Raw genomic sequence first — 15784 nt, 5'->3', positions numbered from 1 at the left:
GGCTCAATCTCTCTTGAAAGAGATTATCGTCACAATATATATATATATAATATATATATATATATATATATATATATATATATATATATATATATATATATATATATATATATACATTACAAACAATCAACATATTACTGAACATTCAGAGTGATAAACATACACATTTCATCCTTTACACATGCAGTATGGTACCATACGTGCACACAAATATTTTTTGAATAGGTACATAGACACTCTGCAATACACATTCAGACAAATCCACAAAGTTACAGTCCTGGTGCAAAAATCTTATCACTCCAGAATATCATTAATATTTCCATTATGACACATCCAGGCTATTTGTTCAGGAACAGTTCTTATCTCAGCGTTTCTATATACATTAATCAACGGGTAATCAAGAACATGATGGATGAGGGTGTGAGTCCTTAAAATACCACTTAATGAAACGAAGTGTAAACTAGCTTTAACACCTGTTCCATATTCCCAGTAATATATGTTCCCACGCCTGAGCCGCATGTGAGTAGAGTGACTCCAAGGCTATCTATTTTTTTTTACCATAAGTCAAATGTGTGTTTTTAACTCACGTACATGTACTGTTGCATGGTTGAACTTCCCTTATACTGTATACCTTCTATTAGTTTCCATAATCAACAAATACAGCGACTGTAGAATGCGTCTTACTTTTGTCTCTTCTGTTGCTTTCAGCACCGAACTTTCTGCCCACGACTTCCGCCCGCCTCCTCAAGTCCCCACGACGCATGAGGAATTACTCAACAGATTCAGGCATGCTTGCGGGAGAGTGGCGGCGGCGGCCAGTAAAGACAATCGATCCTGTCTTGCAATACGGGCCATGTATATTTCCTGTCACACGCTAGAGACGCTGGGTAAAGTGCCTAGCGTTGATCTCCTTCTCTTCCTTCCATCTCCTAGCGCTGTCTTCTTTCTTATCGTCAGGTTGACCGTCAAAAAAACGGCAAACCCACTTATAAAAAACTCCCCAGACGCCAACAGAACGCCCTTAAGGAAACCAACGTCGTCTATATCTTCACATGCCCGCTTGAGGACTGAAAGCCCCAAAGAACTCAGTATATAGGCAATATAAAAACGTCTCTTTCTATGCGATTAACTATGCACAAACAACAAGGCTCCATTAAGGAACATATAATCTCTTCTTACAACCAGGTGCAACAGGTACTCTGAGAGAGAACTCTATCAACATCAGAGGACCGAGGCTGTTCAACACACATCTACTACACATAAGGAGCATAACTGGCCGACCCCTCACAGTGCTCAGGAGAGAACTTAACAAACACCTCCAAATGATACCTGATCAACCAGGCTGTGACTCATACGTCAAGCTGCGAGCAGCCGCGTCCAACAGCCTGGTTGACCAGTCCAGAAACAAGGAGGCCTGGTCGACGACCGGGCCGCAGGGCCGCTGAGCCCCGGAATCACCTCAAGGTAACCAAGGTAACCAGACCATCACCAGAGAAATCTTGACAAGCAACACACACACACACACACACACACACACACACACACACACACACACACACACACACACACACACACACACACACATATATATATATATATATATATATATATATATATATATATATATATATATATATATATATATGTATGTCGTACTTAGTAGCCACAACGCACTTCTCAGCCTACTATGCAAGGCCCGATTTGCCTAATAAGCCAAGTTTTCGTGAATTAATATATTTTCTCTATTTTTTTTCTTATGAAATGATAAAGCTACCCATTTCATTATGTATGAAGTCAATTTTTTTTATTGGAGTTAAAATTAACGTAGATATATGACCGAACCCAACCAAACCTACCTAACCTAACCAAACCCATCTTTATAGGTTAGGTTAGGTTAGGTAGCCGAAAAAGTTAGGGTAGGTTAGGTTAGGTAGGTTAGGTAGTCGAAAAACAATTAATTCATGAAAACTTGGCTTATTAGGCAAATCGGGCCTTGCATAGTAGGCTGAGAAGTGCGTTCTGGCTACTAGGTACGGCATATATATATATATATATATATATATATATATATATATATATATATATATATATATATATATATATATATATATATATATATATATATATATATATATATGTCCGAAACTTGCCCGAAACGCATTGCGTAATAGTGGCTTTAGGCATTGTATGTACTAGCTCTATCTATATATCAATCCATTAATGTAACATCACTTGTATGTATATACCTTACCTGAATAAACATCTGAATCTGAATCTGATATATATATATATATATATATATATATATATATATATATATATATATATATATATATATATATATATATATTATATATATATATTATATATACATAAATGGCAATGTTCGTTAGTTCAAAATCGCTAATCTCCGAAAGTTCTTTACCGATTGCTTTGAATTTTTCACACAATGTTCCATTCGCATCCGGCCAGGTTTTTATATACAAACTATATAGATGACACGTCTATTGAACTATTTTGTGTGACATTGTGTTGGAATTGAGCTGTGTTGTTTAGCATACTGTTCATTTCGTAGGTATAAGTGTAGATGCCACACCTGTGACAGGTAAAACCATGGTTTTCTTGACAAACAGCGCCATCTTAATAATGACTCTTCAGTCATTATTAAGTTATAACAAAGTTACCCATCAAAATCCATATGATCAAAATATGTGGATGACTGATTCGATTCTTTTTTTCTATTGATTAGAATAATTATCTCGGGAGAAATTTACCGACTCCTGAGAAAATTAGCTGACTCGCCTTTTGAAAATCATAATTGATTCCTCCTGAACTCCATTATATGATGTTTAGAACTATACGTAAGAAGAACGGTATACAAGGTGAATATGCGATAAAATGTTCCAACATATTAATACCAAAACGCAACAGGAAGAATAGGAAGTCATTTTTTTCCCCAGCGTGTTCTGCTGCCTCCTTTGGAGTTCAATTATAGTAGGAAGAAAGCCCAAAATCTTTATTCCTCAACTAAAAAATCAATTATCTAAAAAAAAGAACCACATGAATTTTGAACAGACATGGACCTCATCTCAAAGAAATGTCATTGGTAGAATCAGTATAAAATGGAGAAGCCAGTAATACTGGAGACTCCTCACAGGAACAGTCCCCTAATGAGAAATATAATTGAGAAATGAAATCTCATAATGTATAATACTTTCCAGCATTCACATCTGATGATTCACGTGTCAACTCCATGCAGACGATGAGTCACAATAACGTGGCTGAAGAAAAGATGACTGAACCACGACTCAGAAGATAGAGAAGCGAGTCGCTTCTCTATCTTCTGAGTCAGATGGAAAAAGTAATTTAGTCAAGTTTAGAAGGTTTACTTAGGTTTAAAAGGTTTAGAAGGATTAGTCAGGTTTAGAAGGTTTAGTCAGATGGATAAGCGAGTCGCTTTTCCATCTTCTGAGTTGTGGTTTAGTCATCACATAATCATCATATCACATCACATTTAGGCACATAATTAGCTCAGGGACGGAACCGCAAAATTCATTCAGTAAGCATGTTACAGAGTGGCGTAGAAAAGACGTCTTGGAATGACCATGTCAAGTGAAAACTTACTAAAATATTTCCTGCAGTTAAAATTACAATGAAATGTTATCAGCTGTTACATAAGAAGGCCTTCGAACATTGAACCAAAACAACCGTATTGTAATGCTCGTGTTTACATTAGCCTGGCTGTAGAGGAACCATTTTCTCGTGTGGTTGTAAAATGCTTGCGTCTACCAATAACAAAAATAAAGACGTATCTTTGTAAAGAATTTGTATTATTAGTCATTAAAAAAATATATCAAATTCTTTACAGCATTTGGTGATCGACACAAATACCAACTGATAAAAGCTAAAATTTCAAATGCAAATAACTTTCATCATATCAGTAAATGTTATTTTGTGTAAAGGTTAATGAGAATAAAACTTTACAGATCCCTTGTTGCAATTAATTGATTCTGCGTAGCTCCGAGAATTATAATAAAAATAGTCGCTGTTCAAGACTGACGATAAAGTTGAGCGTCCTGTGCTATGTGATGTGACACTACTGCTGCGGCAACCAGTTCTCCTAAGGTTTCCTAACGTCAAGAAACTGTCGTTCTAAAGTGCCCTTATCCTAATCAACCAGAGGACCAAAAACAGAAAACGGAACAGTATGTCAATTTCGCGAGCCGCTATTATTTTCCAGTACGACAATTTTTGGTCTTAGGTAGAGTATACTTCAAAATGCGAAGCTCTTCCAGGAGGACCGGTTGGCTTCAGAGTCGAAGTTAGACACAACGGGCGAATCGTTTTCAGGTCGATTCTGGATTTCAACAGTAAAGCAACCGGAATCTGAGGCACAAAACGTTCTTATTATTTATGGAAGTGTGTATGTCCATGCCAGGCAGCCAGCTACCTTAAAACTTAGATTGAGCATGATTGGTCGTGTTTAGTTTTGTTGAGCTCCTTACTGTTGAATACATATTGACAAGCGTAGACAGACGCATTCATTGAAACTGGAGGTTTACGGTAAATTCGAGTGGTGTTTTTTTTCCAGGGTTATTCCTGCGCTGACCCTTAGCCTCTGGCTGGCCCACTAGGAGTTACTCGTTTCTTGTTTCTGTCTTAGGCGATGTGTGAATATTTATGACTTGTATGTTCGCTTCTGTAAGATTATGCCCAATGTTTTTAACAACAACCTCTGCTCTGTTAAATCTTAGTTTAAATCTTATTTGGTTTGTAACTGTGTACTGTGTTAGATAATGTTCCTGCGGTCTGTCAGGCATTTCTCCACAGTGCTGACATTTCCTCTCATCTCCTGAACCTGTAAGCCTATTTCCCATGCTCATGGGCATCCAAGCCTGATGCGATGTTAGTGTACTGCTTTTGTTCTACAGCTCCCTTTCAACAAAATAAGTGGTTTGAAGTTGGTTGAATTCTTGTACCAACCCGCAGATCATGATGTTGCAACTGCTGTGTTGTGCTCACTGTACATCTTCTGCATTGCTTTATCGCAAATTGCTTTCTTAATCTGTGATCGACTCTGTCGTATGTAAATGTCTACATTTATTTTCTTAGTTGCAAACTTTTCAGCTTCGTCTGCAATGTCAATCTCGATTATTTCCACCTGACTTGGCATCTAATGCACTCTCTTTCCTTTCCACATAACAGATTGGTCATCTTAATACGGAATTAAATTAAGGCAGTGATTTAAGATTGCCGCATGTGATTTGTTATATTTCAGAGCGCTGGAAATTCTTGATAGATATTAATTTACCGAGCACAAGAGCTCATTCAAAGATATCCTGGCTGACGAATCTATATATGTTCACATGGCGCTTTCAGCCACAGTAATGTCCACATATGGGAATTACATGTGACAGCATCTCTCTCCAGGCGCATGGTCATGCACCAACAACAAGGCTGTATCAAAGCTCGCATGGCTTTTCCACATCCTCCATCGCCAGAGATATCCAGATCAACAACATCGAAATAATCGAGATGCATCATGAAAATATACGTTTAAGAGAGAGCCAGCCATGTTGACGTATACTTTACCTAAGGGCAATAATCGTCGTACTAGAAAAGGGAAGCGGCTCGCGAAATTGACATACAGTCCCGTTTTCTGTTTTGGGCCCCCTGGTAGGTTAGGATAAGAGCACTTTAGTACGACAGTTTCTTGACGTTGGAAAATTTTCGGAGGATGGGCTGACTTCTTACCATTGCCAAAACCAAGACAGAACTTCATCCTACATGGCCATCATACTGTGTAAGCTGCTATTATGTGTGTACTTCCCGCCTCGGCCTCAGGTGATGTAGAGGACAACTTCAACTTCAGAGAGTTTTTTAGCGTCACGCGACAGACAAAAATGATAATATGAAATTTTGACATTTATACATGAAAAGTCTCATTGAATTTGACTGTATATACTGTACTGCTGATTTTTTTCTCGTTTAGGGCTTCAGTCCCTCTAACTACTGCTCTTGAATCTTTGTTTAATTCGATGAGGAGTTCTCCAAAAGTCTTGATCGTTCGAGGTGAAAATAATAAATAAATAACTTTAGAATGTATTACACTTATTAGAAAATTTACACAACGTTACGAACCTACATCGTTCATTCTCGAATGGTGTTTAGTACAGTACATTATATTTATATTATTAGTGGGTCAGGTGAATACAAATTGATATATATATATATATATATATATATATATATATATATATATATATATATATATATATATATATATATATATAATATATATATATATCAACCCGTTCTCGCAAATTTAATAAGTCAATATTGACTTATTATATATGTGCATAGGTGACATACTTAACATAATAGTTTCCCTTGAAAAGCTTCATAGAAAACACCGACCTTACCTAACCTACTTAGTATGTTAAGATAAGCATCTTATAGCTTCGTAATTACAATTGTTACCTAACCTATTATAGGTATAGGTTAGGTAATAATTGTAATTACGAAGCTATAAGATGCTTATTTTAACATACTAAGTAGGTTAGGTAAGGTCGTTGTTTTCTATGAAGCTTTTCAAGGGAAACTATTATGTTTAGTATGTCACCTATGCACGCAACTAATAAGTCAATATTGACTTATTAAATTTGCGAGAACAGGTTGTATATATATATATATATATATATATATATATATGTATATATATATATATATATATATATATATATATATATATATATATATATGTAGTCTATTTACGGCACAGACTGTGGTGAGACTGGTAAACATTCTTTGTTCATCGAATGACTAAAAAGTTTATTCTTGTGAGTGCATCTCAGAGTCTTATACAAGATCTTTACACAAGAGCTGAAGACAGTCCTTTGTTGTGCAAAGAATGTCCTGCGTCGTGTCCTGTACACTCTGAAAATTTTAACGTACAAGGAACACCAGCTTACCCATGAGAATCGAACCAATGAGATCCGCAGAGTTCTGACTCCTATGAGATTTAAGTTTAATGGTCGTGTTTATATTAACCTTTATCTGTTTGAGAGAGATTTGCAAGCGTTTATGCAGGAGTGTTTATGTGTGTGTGTGTGTGTGTGTGTGTATGTGTGTGTGTGTGTGTATGTGTGTGTGTGTGTGTGTGTGTGTGTGTGTGTGTGTGTGTGTGTGTGTGTGTGTGTGTGTGTGTGTGTGTGTGTGTGTGTGTGTGTTTACTCACCTAGTTGTACTCACTTAGTTGTGTCTGCAGGATCGGGCATTGACTCCTGGATCCCGCCTTTCGAGCATCGGTTGTTTACAGCAATGACTCCTGTCCCATTTCCCTATCATACCTGATTTTAAAATTATGAATAGTATTTGCTTCCACAACCTGTTCCTGAAGTGCATTCCATTTTCCCACTACTCTCACGCTAAAAGAAAACTTCCTAACATCTCTGTGACTCATCTGAGTTTCAAGCTTCCATCCATGTCCTCTCGTTCTGTTACTATTCCGTGTGAACATTTCATCTATATCCACTCTGTCAATCCCTCTGAGTATTTTATACGTTCCTATCATGTCCCCCCTCTCCCTTCTTTCTAGTGTCGTAAGGCACAGTTCCCTCAGGCGCTCCTCATACCCCCATCCCTCGTAGCTCTGGGACGAGACTCGCTGCAAACCTCTGAACCTTTTCCAGTTTCATTATATGCTTCTTCAGATGGGGACTCCATGATGAGGCGGCATACTCTAAGACTGACCTCACGTAGGCAGTGTAAAGCGCCCTAAATGCCTTCTTACTTAGGTTTCTGAATGATGTTCTAACTTTTGCCAGTGTAGAGTACGCTGCTGTCGTTATCTTATTTATATGTGCCTCAGGAGTTAGATTAGGTGTTACGTCCACACCCAGGTTTCTTTCGCGCGTCGTCACAGGTAGGCTGTTCCCCTTCATTGTGTACTGTCCCTTTGGTCTCCTATCTCCTAGTATCATTTCCATAACTTTACATTTGCTCGTGTTGAATTCCAGTAGCCATTTCTCTGACCACCGCTTCAACCTGTTCAGGTCCTCTTGGAGTGTGTGCGTATGTGTACTCACCTAGTTGTGTTTGCGGGGGTTGAGCTCTGGCTCTTTGGTCCCGCCTCTCAACCGTCAATCAACAGGTGTACAGATTCCTGAGCCTATCGGGCTCTGTCATATCTACACTTGAAACTGTGTATGGAGTGAGCCTCCACCACATCACCCCCTAATGCATTCCATTTGTCAACCACTCTGACACTAAAAAAGTTCTTTCTAATATCTCTGTGGCTCATTTGGGCACTCAGTTTCCACCTGTGTCCCCTTGTGCGTGTTCCCCTTGTGTTAAATAGACTGTCTTTATCTACCCTATCAATCCCCTTCAGAATCTTGAATGTGGTGATCATGTCCCCCCTAACTCTTCTGTCTTCCAGCGAAGTGAGGTTTAATTCCCGTAGTCTCTCCTCGTAGCTCATACCTCTCAGCTCGGGTACTAGTCTGGTGGCAAACCTTTGAACCTTTTCCAGTTTAGTCTTATCCTTGACTAGATATGGACTCCATGCTGGGGCTGCATACTCCAGGATTGGCCTGACATATGTGGTATACAAAGTTCTGAATGATTCTTTACACAAGTTTCTGAATGCCGTTCGTATGTTGGCCAGCCTGGCATATGCCGCTGATGTTATCCGCTTGATATGTGCTGCAGGAGACAGGTCTGGCGTGATATCAACCCCCAAGTCTTTTTCCTTCTCTGACTCCTGAAGAATTTCCTCTCCCAGATGATACCTTGTATCTGGCCTCCTGCTCCCTACACCTATCTTCATTACATTACATTTGGTTGGGTTAAACTCTAACAACCATTTGTTCGACCATTCCTTCAGCTTGTCTAGGTCTTCTTGAAGCCTCAAACAGTCCTCTTCTGTTTTAATCCTTCTCATAATTTTTGCATCGTCCGCAAACATTGAGAGAAATGAATCGATACCCTCCGGGAGATCATTTACATATATCAGAAACAAGATAGGACCGAGTACAGAGCCCTGTGGGACTCCACTGGTGACTTCACGCCAATCGGAGGTCTCACCCCTCACCGTAACTCTCTGCTTCCTATTGCTTAGATACTCCCTTATCCACTGGAGCACCTTACCCGCTACACCTGCCTGTCTCTCCAGCTTATGTACCAGCCTCTTATGCGGTACTGTGTCAAAGGCTTTCCGACAATCCAAGAAAATGCAGTCCGCCCAGCCCTCTCTTTCTTGCTTAATCTGTGTCACCTGATCGTAGAATTCTATCAAGCCTGTAAGGCAAGATTTACCCTCCCTGAATCCATGTTGGCGATTTGTCACGAAGTCCCTTCTCTCCAGATGTGTTACCAGGTTTTTTCTCACGATCTTCTCCATCACCTTGCATGGTATACAAGTCAAGGACACTGGCCTGTAGTTCAGTGCCTCTTGTCTGTCGCCCTTTTTGTATATTGGGACCACATTCGCCGTCTTCCATATTTCTGGTAGGTCTCCCGTCTCTAGTGATTTACTATACACTATGGAGAGTGGCAAGCAAAGTGCCTCTGCACACTCTTTCAGTACCCATGGTGAGATCCCATCTGGACCAACCGCCTTTCTAACATCCAGATCCAGCAGGTGTCTCTTGACCTCCTCTCTCGTAATTTCGAACTCCTCCAAGGCCGCCTGGTTTACCTCCCTTTCTCCTAGCACAGTGACCTCACCCTGTTCTATTGTGAAGACCTCCTGGAACCTCTTGTTGAGTTCCTCACACACCTCTCTGTCATTCTCTGTATACCTGTCCTCGCCTGTTCTAAGTTTCAATACCTGTTCTTTCACTGTTGTTTTCCTTCTGATGTGACTGTGGAGTAGCTTTGGTTCGGTCTTGGCTTTGTTTGCTATATCATTTTCAAAATTTTTCTCTGCTTCTCTTCTCACCCTGACGTACTCATTCCTGGTTCTCTGGTATCTCTCCCTGCTTTCTGGTGTTCTGTTATTCCGGAAGTTCCTCCACGCCTTTTTGTTCAGTTTCTTCGCTTCCATACATGCCCTATTATACCATGGATTCTTCTGTTGCTTCTCGGATTTTTCCCTTTGGGCCGGGATGAACCTGTTTACTGCCTCCTGACACTTTTGTGTAACATAGTCCATCATACCCTGTACAGACTTGTCTCTGAGGTCTGTGTCCCAAGGTATTTCACTTAGGAAACTTCTCATCTGTTCATAATTCCCCTTTCGGTATGCCAGCCTTTTGATTCCTAGTTCTTTTTGGGTGTGTGTGTGTGTGTGTGTGTGTGTGTGTGTGTGTGTGTGTGTATGTTAAAATGGTACAGACGTGTCTGAAACATATGTAAAATACGAGTTTTAATCGGATCTAATATTATTTTGCTTAATCATTAACAGCAAATTGTTATTATTAATATATCTGGCCATAACAAGTGTATGTGGCGGGTGCTACAGCGAGGGGACTCTTTAAATATTAATTACATATTTATTGTAAGCAATAAAATGCCATTTTCTTTTTTTTTCAATAACACTTTTCTGTTATTTAACATTTTATGTTTACTATATCTCACTTATCTTTCTCCATCTCGCCTCTCTCTCTCTCTCTCTCTCTCTCTCTCTCTCTCTCTCTCTCTCTCGTAAGTATTAGTCTCCCTGGAGCTTGTAACTATTATCCCCTTCTCAGAATGCCTCGTTTAACCTGCCTCGCTCTCGCCTCCCTCAGTTAATGTGCTACTTCGCTAAATCCTGGAATTGAGCCTTTTGCCTTCTCATATTCTTCGTCCTCCGATATATTGTCTGACCCATTACTTACCCTGTTCCTTCAAGAGGTTTACATGCAGCTGTCCAACTAAAGAAAATCCACCAGTTGTATTTGATTTAACAGATGTTTTATCACGTGTTCTTGCAAGGTAATTCCAGCAAATGTTTTTTGTCTTTCATTACTTCACTACAGAGGTTCATGTTCAAGAAACCATTGTTTGCGCAGATTATCTAGGAAAGAGTTACTGAATCTAGGTTATCAGTGACTTAGGAAGGTAAGGTAATTATCAAGTGCAAGGGTTAAGCCAGTTTGATTATAGAGCACTTTTAAGGGAGATGAGAAGAAGGATCTGGAACAGGACGGAGTGTAAGGAGTGGTGGGCCCACACTCCAATCATCGGAATTGAACGCCGACCTGCAAGAAGCGAAGTCGTCGATGTTCGCACCGGTCAGCTTATGGAGAATTGTTGAAATATTTACAGCATAATTATATATCAGCTTATTATTAAATCAAAAGAGGCGTCATCTCAGTGGTTCTGTTGTTATTGACACGTTAAAATTATTTGGTGTTTAGTTTTTGTGTACTTAGATTGTAGTTCAAATACATAGTTTCAATATTCCGGCCAACCACTCACACACCGGTGACGGTTTCAGTAATTTAATTAGAGATAATGAGACTGGACCGGCTGAATGTCATGTGTACCTCAGATATAATTGTCTGACCTAAAGAATGTTTTCGCCTTGCACGTTGACGACTCAACTACAGCCACATTAATCACTCTTCTCCCAAATGAGTATCATAAGACTTGTACAGCTAGTTAGACTTAACAATCTCTTTCGTGGTACTGGAACTACAGACAATATTAGCTGAACGACCCCCATACAAGAAATAAATATTGCGATAATAGGTAGGCTTTAAGCAATATCTAGCTGACGGAAAAAAGAAAAGTTTTCTTTTTCATTGGTGCATATAAGATTGAGGAAATGGTTCTAGTAGCCTTTCCCCTGAAATTATTTTAGTATGGATAGGTTAACTAGAAGGCTATTTTATAGTAATCATAATATGAGTGAGGGAGTAATATAATTTTTTTTCCACTGCAAAAATGAGACCACAAGCTTGATCTAAGGTTCACACTCCCGACCACAACTAAAAGACAACAATGCATTTGGCGCAAGAGTCATCTGCAGCATCAACTTCACACATAAGTACCACAAATAATAATTGGGCTATACGACGTATCTTCTGAGTCTGGGTAACAAAACACAGAGAGGAATAGTTATTATGTACATTTCACTTGAAAATTTACTATCATTCCAGCAATATTAACAATAGTTAAATGAAAGAAATAAAGTTTCTCCAAGCAGAGATAGACTCACGTACTAAAGTAAGGTTGTTGTCCAGCTCGTCCTCATAAGGTTTCCCAACGTCAAGAAACTGTCGTACTAAAGTGCCCGTATTCCTGCCTGCCAGAGGACCCAAACAGAAAATGGAACAGTATGTCAGTTTCGCGATCCGCAATAATTTTCTAGTACGTCGATTTTCGTCTATTGGTAAAGTGTACGTCAAAATGCGACGCTCTATTAGGAGGACGGATTGGATTAAGAGAAAGGTAGCTTTTTCTCTAATAGGAGAAAGAGCTAATGTAATATGACTATATAGAACTTGGAGAAGTTATGACGACAGTATTAGAGCTGGGAAGTAAGAAAATGGGTGAAGGAACTGTGGACCTGGAACATCGGGGATCGAACGTAGATCTGCGAGAACGGAGACCATAGCTCTACTGACCAGTCCAAGTAATTCAAATAACGTAATTATTTCTACACACGCCGTACTTGGTTTGACATCATCTAAAATGTTATCACTAATGGATATATATATATTACCGTCAAATCGCTATTTCTTATGACCTGACTGGAATCATAATAATATTTTATTGCCACCCAGGTAATATTAATAAATTATTTCATGATTGGGAAATTTACACAGGCATCAATTCTCATTATTAGATTGTAATAGTCAAAACATTCTTCTTTCTTTTCCAGTTTTCAATGAACACTACTATCACCAAATTACACAAAGAGTGTAAATAACGCATAAATAAGCCGTACGTCCGAAAAAAAATAAGTCATAAAATATTTCGTTGAATTTTATTATTATGGAACACCCAACACGATAACTTCAGCTGATCACTTCGTTGTACAAAAGTCCCAATATGATGAGAGTTGTCGTCCCAGCCAAGATCACTCTTGGCCTCTGTGTATATATAGTGCTTTGCTGGGAAGAGAGGTACTAGTCACTGCCCTCACTCACCCACACTCCCAATTACACACAGTTCCTGCAGTATAAGTGGACAATAGGATTGGGTTAAGAGAAAGGTAGGTCTTTCTCTATTAGGAAAAAGAGCTGATAGTTCCCCTGAGAACGGCTTCTCTTTGTCACATGACGACCGTCGTGGTCATAAAACATCCTCACAGACGGTGATAAGCTCTGGCGGACAGTCTTCCTTTACCGCATCTAAACACAGAGCCTAATCTAACGTTGCTGTGGCCTCAGAGGCTGAATATCTGGCACGACGAACGGCACTAACGTTACTGATAAATTATTGGTGCCCCGTCCAGGTGGCTGGGGAACCATTCCTTACCTCCCATACCCGCGTCCCATCCCAAATCCTCATCCTGATCCAAGCTATATAGTCGTAATGGCTCAGCGCTTCTCCCGATAGTTCCCCTTCCTTCCCATATTGTCGCATATTGTCGCTTCTCAGAGACAAAGCGTCGATTCGTTGTTTGGATTTATAAAACGACCCAATAATTGTTGGAAAGTGTTTATATATCTGTCACTGCCAATCATCACTATCCCGCATGGTGTCATCCTCTACATCCAGTTGACAACCAATTACTTGTTCCATCGCCACCTCACCAGGGTCAGCACCACCGTCAGCATCGCAGCTCTGGGCAGCTTCAGTGATTATGTTATGGGAGTCCACATGTACAGTGTCCTAACTTATCTCACCCTCTCCAGGTTGGACGACAGCAGGTATAGCGTTCTGAGCAGTGTCGTCTGCACCGTCCTTGTCTGCTTTACCATTATTGTCCTGACCTAAGTTACCTGCACCGTCCTCACTTCGCACTGGGAGTCACTCCCACAGACGTTTCACGTACAGAGTTGTGGGTTACTTCGTCTACCTCACCTGGAACTGCAGTATTTACAACAGTGCGTTCATTTCCTGATACACTGTCCTCTATTAATGGCGGAAAGTCATGTTCACGAAAATGTTGATCCGTTCTGTTGCCTCCACCTGGCAGGCAGCAGCCATGTGACCAGTACGCCCACGGTTAAAACAAGTTTTCAGTTGTCCACTGTATATAATTTAATATAATGACCTGCTACTGACACTGATGAAGGAATATTACGGTGAAGTTCCATCTTTACTGTTCTTGATCCATTTAAACACCCTTTCCCTGGTCCATAGGTATATTTATTGAAACGAACATTGTCCACTTTCCCTATATTGTTACAGTATAATAGTTCCTTTCAACATTTCAAATGGCGCATCCCTCACAGAAACGTATGTAAACGTTTTGCTCAATTTAATCACTTGTACTGATCTTTTCCCATTAGGTAAACTGATAATGTCATCATCATACTTCTTTAGAAACTCTGAAAACGTCACATTCTTTCCAAATTTCACCACCACTCTGTTCCTTGGTAGTGGTTGGTAACCAACTATTTCGTCCGTCTTTAACTGTAACACATCGAAGATCATCGTGCAGACAAGGTCGGAATCAGCATTACAACTGAACTTGAGTCCTACGTACTCCTTCCGCTTGAGTGGAGGTGTGTAGGAGCCCATGATGGCACATATACCACCCCCAGCGTGACGCTATCCGCCCATCAGTCTACACGCCAGCCAACAGCGACGACAAACACGTCCACCCACCAGACGCCAGTAGCAGAGCGAGAACAAAACACGTCTGCTCACCACCACGTCCACGACGAGACTCCTTAAAGAAGGGTAAATCACCTGGCTGTGATGGGTTCCCGGCGGAATTTTATTTCTATCTATGGGATGTCATTGGTAAAGACTTTGTACAAGTGGTGCAGTATAGCATACAACATAGGAAGATTAGCATGTCACAATCTAATGGGATTATTAAGAGGATACCTAAAACGGGTGATTTGCATATTTTAACGAACTGGAGGCCACTTTCCTTGCTAAACCAGGATTATAAAATAATACCGAAATTGCTGGCAAATAGATTTAGGATTGCAATGGATAAATTTATATCAAAGGAACAGTTTTGTGGTGTGCCTGGAAGATCTATAATCAATTGTAATAATGTAATTAGGGATGTTGTGTATTATGTGTCTGAGAATAATGTTCCTTCCTCCATGATAAACCTCGACTGGTCGAAAGCCTTTGACCGTGTTGATGTTCAGTTTGTATTATAAATATTGGATAGGGTAGGAGTGGCATGAGAATTTATTGGGATCCGTATGCTTTATAAACAGTGTCGGAGCAGCGTCTGTATCACTGGAGTCTTAAGTAAACCTTTTTCAGTTGAACGATCTGTAGATCGGTACGTCAGGGATGTCCCCTTTCAATGATTTTGTATATTATATTTCAAGAGCCACTGTACTTGGCAATAAAAAGCAATGATTTTATTGTTCCACCTCGTCTTCCTAATGCTATGACACTTCTTGTTGTTGGTTATGCAGACGATACAACTATTTTTGTGTCGACAGAAGACTCGGTGGTGAATGTTCAGAATGAGTTAGACAACTTTGAAAGAACAACAGGTGCTGTCATTAACTAGAACAAAACGTGTATGATGAGGCTTGGCAGTTGGTGTAATAAGGTTAACTGGACAGGTTCATGGTTCAAGGTAGTGGAGTCTATTAAAGCTCTTTGGATTTGCTGATGTAAAACATATGAAACAACATTGGTTACGAATTGGCAAGTACTATGTGGAAATATAATAGTTGCAACGAATATGTTGTCAAATAGGAAA

General features: G+C 39.7%; 1 protein-coding gene across 1 annotated transcript in view; it reads right to left on the bottom strand.

Moving 5' to 3' along the window:
- Positions 1-14625, bottom strand: part of LOC138363625 (dynein heavy chain-like protein 2) — a 29502-nt gene extending 14877 nt beyond the window's left edge. Inside the window, exon 1 of the mRNA XM_069322991.1 lies at positions 14500-14625. Within this exon, the coding sequence (XP_069179092.1) occupies positions 14500-14625 (126 nt within the window). The remainder of the gene's footprint in view (positions 1-14499) is intronic.
- Between the last annotated feature and the right edge of the window lie 1159 nt (positions 14626-15784).

The sequence above is a fragment of the Procambarus clarkii genome, chromosome 11, assembly GCF_040958095.1.
Source record: "Procambarus clarkii isolate CNS0578487 chromosome 11, FALCON_Pclarkii_2.0, whole genome shotgun sequence".
Taxonomy (NCBI): Eukaryota; Metazoa; Arthropoda; class Malacostraca; order Decapoda; family Cambaridae; genus Procambarus; species Procambarus clarkii.
Note: the sequence above shows the minus strand (reverse complement) of the source record. Positions and strands in the feature narration are given on the sequence as shown.